This window comes from Phyllobates terribilis, unplaced genomic scaffold (genome assembly GCF_046119375.1).
Source record: "Phyllobates terribilis strain yellow unplaced genomic scaffold, ASM4611937v1 Scaffold_13__5_contigs__length_258822181, whole genome shotgun sequence".
In the NCBI taxonomy this organism is placed as follows: domain Eukaryota; kingdom Metazoa; phylum Chordata; class Amphibia; order Anura; family Dendrobatidae; genus Phyllobates; species Phyllobates terribilis.
The window spans coordinates 126,849,032-126,855,386 of NW_027362773.1; the positions used below are offsets into that span (position 1 = coordinate 126,849,032).

At 39.2% G+C, this 6,355-nt stretch overlaps 1 protein-coding gene across 1 annotated transcript; it reads right to left on the reverse strand.

The window, feature by feature from the left end:
* Nucleotides 1-4,642: 4,642 nt before the first annotated feature.
* On the reverse strand, nt 4,643-5,838 carry LOC141174031 (3-galactosyl-N-acetylglucosaminide 4-alpha-L-fucosyltransferase FUT3-like). Its single transcript, XM_073658627.1, has one exon. It carries the CDS (start codon nt 5,747-5,749, stop codon nt 4,643-4,645), a length of 1,107 nt encoding a protein of 368 aa, XP_073514728.1. The 5' UTR covers nt 5,750-5,838.
* Nucleotides 5,839-6,355: the final 517 nt, after the last annotated feature.

Genomic DNA, 6,355 nt, shown 5'->3' on the forward strand with positions numbered 1-6,355 from the left:
TAGGACTCGGACCGAAAATATGGTCGTGTGAACGAGCCCTTAGTGTGTTGCTTACTGCTCTTCTGAAAGTGCTACATGTTTGACAACTCTGCTGCTACAGTATTCCTTATCCTTTGTGGTGGGATATGATATATCATGCAGAGCAACCTGTGCGGTTTGTTGTATTCTCACGCTATGTATGGTAAATTATATTATTTGTGCGCTGAGTCTCAGTACATTGTATACTTGGGCTTGATGACTGATGATTAGCTAAGCAATTTTCAATGATAAAAAAAAATCCTTATCTTTTGCTGACACCTTGTGGTTGTTTTGGTGCAATTCCCTTTTTTTCTCTTTTAATCCGGTCCTATAAAAAACTTTTACTTTTAGAGTGAAAGCTACAAGTGCTTCTCACTAAATTAGAATATCATCAAAAGTTAATTTATTTCAGTTCTTCAATACAGAAAGTGAAACTCATATTATATAGAGTCATTACAAACCGTGATCTATTTCTAGTGTTTATTTCTCTGTGAAAACTGATTTTATAAAAACACGTTTCTCTGCAAGCAGACCTTTACTATGGGCCATACAGGTATGTGTAGATTTACTTTTCTAGAACCTGTATGCCCATAGTAGAGGTCTCATATCTCCCAGGGGGTGACAGATTCCTTTTAAAAGCCTCATCTCTTTCAAGATTCATTTTCCAAGACAGTCCAGTGGGAATAAAGGACTAGTTAGCAGTTATACTTTATTGATTTGAAATGCATCCCCATTAGATAATGAGGGTGCTGATTGATGGGTGAGGGTATTTCTAATTTTCATCAAGTCAATTATCTGGGAAAGCACTTTTTTTTTTTTTGTTTATTATAGTTATGCATTTCCCCTTCATCAAGAGGAACGAGCAACTGAAAATTCACTGCAGTTTTGCAGAATGGGAACTTAAGCTAAGGCAGATAGCTGGCTGCGGTGTTTGCTGCATTTATTTTCAGTAATCACACCTCAACAGTAGGATCTGAGCTTGGGCAACCCTGTTAGTTGCCAATCATACTTTGTGCTACCTTCTACCTCCAGGGATGGTTAAGACTGCGTCAGGCGCAATAGGCATGACAGGCACAGCTCACACATTTTTGTTTCCCCCACCTCTCCAAGGCGGCAGGAAATCCCGTCCCTCCCAATCTTTAGGTGCTGCTTGAACCCCCCCCCCACACACACACACACACTCAGTTTTACTGCCGTCCTTGTGGAGTGTAAGCATGACCGCTGTTGCTTCTCAGGCTCATTGCGCCTGAAGGTTCGTACTTTCTGGGTTTATTTTCATTACAATTGTTTATTTTGCTCGTTTGATGAATGAATAATGCAACGTTTGTAGAAATAAGTAGGATTTTCTTAAAAATGGCTTCTGATGCACATTGCGCCCGAACACAATTATAATCTCTTATATGCACTTTCAACCTTGGTTTTCTCTCTGCCAGTGTGTTCCTTCTGCCTGATATGACTCCAGTAGCATCTAAGAGCCTTACAATTAAATTTTTTCCTAATTTTTATGTTTAGTAATAGCCTTCAGTTTTCAGGACGTAACTATTTTTAACTAGTTGTGAAATTTGGGTACGTTTTGTTTTATTACATTTATGGTTATTCATTTTTTTTTTTTTTTTACATAATCTCTTTTAATGTATCCCTATGGAAGTCACTCATTACTTTTAGAGGCCAGCAATTGAGATAATTTATTATAGGTGGTTTTCTAACCTGTGCGTGAACTCGGGAGTTCCAGAGATGCGCAGGACCCAGGGTTAAAGGGAGTTATCCACTAACAGAACAACCCCCTTCTCAATCTGAATGTTCACTCCCGTTAAAAAAACCTCCACAACTATACTCACCCCACCCCGCCCCCACCTTTCCAGCGCTGTTAACACTAGTGTTCCCAGGGTTCATGTGAAGTCACATCACGTGAACCCTGCACCCAATAAGTGCTGTCATCACTGTCCCTGCCTTCTAACGTATAAGTAATCAAGAGGGCGTTAGAGCTGTAGCTGGGCGCTTAATTCCTCTTCATTACTTATATGTCCAAAGGCAGTGATGCCAGCACTTATTGGGTGCAGGGCTCATGTGATGTAAAAGCCGCGGAAACATGGGAGGAGAGTACAGCTGTTCTTATTTTAACAGGGGCAAACATTTAGATTGAGTTGTGGGTTGTCCTAATAGTGGATAACACCTTTAAAGGCCTCCCATACATATAGCTATAGATTGTTCTCTTGCACCTGCCTATTCATAGGAATGCTCAACCAAGTACTCCAGTGGGGTTTTTTTTTTTAAAAAAAATGGAAACCTGTTGTCATACTATTCTGGATGTGAATTATCGCCCAATAGGTCAGATCCTTCTCTTCACGGATACCTGATTGAGTGTGAGTTGGGGTTTCAGTTTTCTTTATACTAAAGGTGTACGGGAACCTTTAGTGTCCTGAATCTGTGGCCCATTTGCTGTTGAGAAACTGCAAGTCATAGACTGAAGTGGCACACAATTTTATCAGGCAATTACAGGAAAATTATATATATCTTTGTACAGTGCTAGAAAAACTTTTCCATCTACTGGTTATCAGGTAAGTAATTAGACTGTTTTTTTGCAGTTCCTGCTTTCTTTTTTTTTTAAAGAGATTTGACAAATTCAAAAATTTGGGCAAGTCTAAAGCCTCAGTTTCCGTGCCCATGATGCGTTTTTCAAGCATTTTTGCAGCGTAAAACGCTTGGTAATCCTTCTCCCATGGTCCCCAATGTAAATCCGCAATTTCAATGCCTATGCTGTGGAATTTTCCGCAGCTTTTTTGATGTGCGGAAAATTCTGCAGCATGTCCATTATTTGTGCGTTTACGCATGCCGAATTGCCTTCTCAATGCAAGGCAATTCCGCATGTGCAAAATGCTTCAAAAACGCGTGTCAAATTCCACACTCATTTTTTCCGGGCAAGTACATGCAGAAATGAAGCAGAAGTTTACTGCTTCATTTCTGCATCGTGGGCACATAGCCTCAGACAGCTTTTAGATCCTCGTTCTGAATTAAATTGTCATTGACCAGTGTCAGAGGTGACATACAGACAGACATACACACACACACACACACACGAGAGAAGGTTTCTTCAATCTTTTCCTGTCAAGCATGAAAGTTGGACAGCAGTAGGATGGCAACCAAGTGCTGATAGTGTTTTTCTTAGACTCATGGACTCGCTTTACAGTTTGATTCAGGATCACAGACAAGTGTCCAAGAGAGGGGAGGTTGGGGTTTGTCTAGATTCAAGTAGTATACTTCGAATACATGTAGCTCACTCACCACAGACTAAGCCAACATGCCAATGCATTAGGTATTCCTAAAGCAGGCAAATTTATGCAGTTAAGCATGTGTCCATAACTTCTGATGCATATTACAGGTCCAAGATTGGTGATACTCAAACAATAGCTCTTCATTTGTGGTCAGACAATCTTCCAGCATTTGCTGACAGCAGTAACCTTGCAACACCCTAGAGACTACTAATGTAGATAGTAACATATTTGATGTGATTTTCTACCTCCACTTATCAATCATGTCCTGTTGACATGTGACTATGTTTAGTTTTTGTCTCCCCTCCTTTCTTGGATCAATAACCTGTTTACAACCCGATTTTTAGATCAAACTTACCCCTTCAAGTGAACGGGACAGAAAACACCCACTTGAATGAGGCCTTAGGGTAAGGCCAATTGGAGCAGTAAGGTCATGGTCTGCAGCCACCATTAGCTACTGCAGTTTTGCTATTGTGAGGAAACTAATATTCCCCTGTAAAAAGTCAATTTCTTAAACTGGGAATATGATAATCCTCATCAGTTGGCCACTGAAGTAGTCATTCCTCTCAGTATTTTAGGATTAAAAAAAAAAAAAGAAGTTTGTTCAGGATAAGAAAATAGGATCCGCTATGTCTCCAGAAACAGACTAGTGCCACTCTTGCCCTAACACTTAAAATCTGCTCTTCTAGCTAAACCCATTTATATAAATGGAGCTGAAAAAAAGTGAACATCCATGATTAGTGGATCCATTCCTGGAAAATAAAAACTTAACTAATTGTAGAAAACGCCTATTAGGAGCTCCCACAAGTCAGAACTACAGTAGATTCCAAATTAACACCTTTCGACCATCCATAGTCCCAAAGTTTGGGGAGCTGTATGTTCTGACTTTAGCTCAGTCTTCAAAATACAGATACATTCTACTGTAACAGTGGAGCAGAGAACCGTCAGCCCCCTGCTCCACCATTCCACCTGGGTGTAGACTGAAGGACTTGCTTGTGTTATGTCACATGACCTCAAGATTGTTGCAAGTAGGATGCATGTGTGGGGATTCCAAACTGTGGGACCCATGAAAGTGGTATCATACCATGTGGAAACACTAACAGGCATCTATAGGGGTAACACTCCCCTGTTGACACATTTTGGAGGATTGGGCAAGTTTAAAGAGGGGCTTAAGGACACATACTGCTAAATATCACACTCTTCCCGATCTTTCAAAGTTGAGGAGGAATTACTAAACCATCTAAAAGAAGAAAGAAATCAGGAGACTTGGATCGAAAGAAAAATGTTTATTTGACTCGTTTTATAATAAAAACAGGCGGCACGTGGGCAAAATTCTTTAGCTGTAGGCTTCAGATTTATTTGAACCAATCAGCAATACTTGGTATTGTTCTATACGCTGGGGCTTCTTTCAGCGCTTTACACACTTTACAGTATGCAGTTTCAAAAATATTCCTCATTCTTACAAGCTGAAAACTAGATCGCCAGTTAAAATACTGTTGGTATTTTTGATCATCCTTGGCCAGAATTAGAAGGTAATGGGCAAGTTCTTTAGCACTAGAAAAATCATCTATGTGTATAAAGGAGTCTGGTGGGATGAAACGTTCATAGTTTTTACGTGGAGGACCCATTACAACAGGAACAGTTCCTATTAAGAATGAATTGGCCCAGAGTTTTTCTGTTATATAGTCTTCATGAATTGAATTCTCAAAAGCTAGGTAGAACTTGTATTTGGCCAGATTTAGAAACTGTAGATGCCTAGGAAGAGGTAAATGATGTTTTCCATAGATATCAATTTGGATATGTTGTTTCAACTCCAAATAATACTCAAGTCTTTTGTGTTTTAAATTCCAGTTACTAATTATCCAAGCAACCAACCCAATCTTTTGAGGAATTGTAAAATTCTGTTTTCCATCAAGCTTTCCTAGCCTCCCATAGGGAATGAAGATATCAGAATCCAGTCTGTAGGACATTGTCAAATTCATGATATTGTCCATGAGTGATAGGTTTCTAACATTCGATGGAGACTCCAAGCTAAACCAGATCCAATACTGATGCGGAGACCTTGGCACCTGTGGTAACAAATATTTGGACCCAGATACATCTCTGTGGTGAAAAACAACAGCACTTGCCATTGAATAGAGATCACGGTCTACGGTAAACAAGCAACCGGATGAATCAATTGATGCTGGGCAGTCATTAAGAGGAAAAGTGTGGCCTGAAGGCCATGTCCAAAGAAGAATAATCCGTGCAGGCAGATTTAATGACATCTGTTGTGGCAGTGTTCTCGAGTCGACTTGTAATGAAGACCTTGAACAATTTGGCACAATTTCCTGCTTTGCAGAATATGTTTTGTACGCAGGTAGTTTTATGCCATGGTAAAGTGTAAGTAATAAAAATAGGAAAACACTGTGTAAGATGAGAATAATTGCGCAAGTTTTTGATATTGGTCTTCGAAAAGCCATTAAAAAAATAAATAAGCGTAGTTTCAAAAAAGTAGCAAAAACTACTTAATGTTTACAGCAAGTCTTTCTTCGTTTGAGCCCAGAATTGTTCTATAAAAGAAGAAAAATTATATTACAGTTCAGCAGTTGTCTTGTGCATGGACAGGTAATTTTAAGCATTGGCATGGTTTCCTATTAGTAAACATTTGCAAAATTCCATTTGTTGCATTTTAAAATTTATTTATTAGATGCACTGTGGATTTTTAGTAAATTTGTTTTATAAAGTTTAAGTGGATGGCACTAACGAGGTAAAATCACAAGCATCTTCATAACACGCAATACAGCGTGGAGATGTAGACAGCATAACAGAAAACATCTATTTTGCACAGTTCTGCTCTAAGAGGCCCGAAGAAGCAAAGAGCTGAAATGACTATTGCCAGTTACGCTGTCTGCACCTCTCCAAATTGTAAAGAACTTAATGAAGATATTAAAGACTGATTTTACCGGGTGAGTGCCGTATAAAATTTTCTGAAATTGTACTTCATACAAACCATTATTGGGATTTTCGGCACCATCTTAAAGGCTATATACTGTTTATCATTCTTATATTTAGCTTTCAAGCTAGTG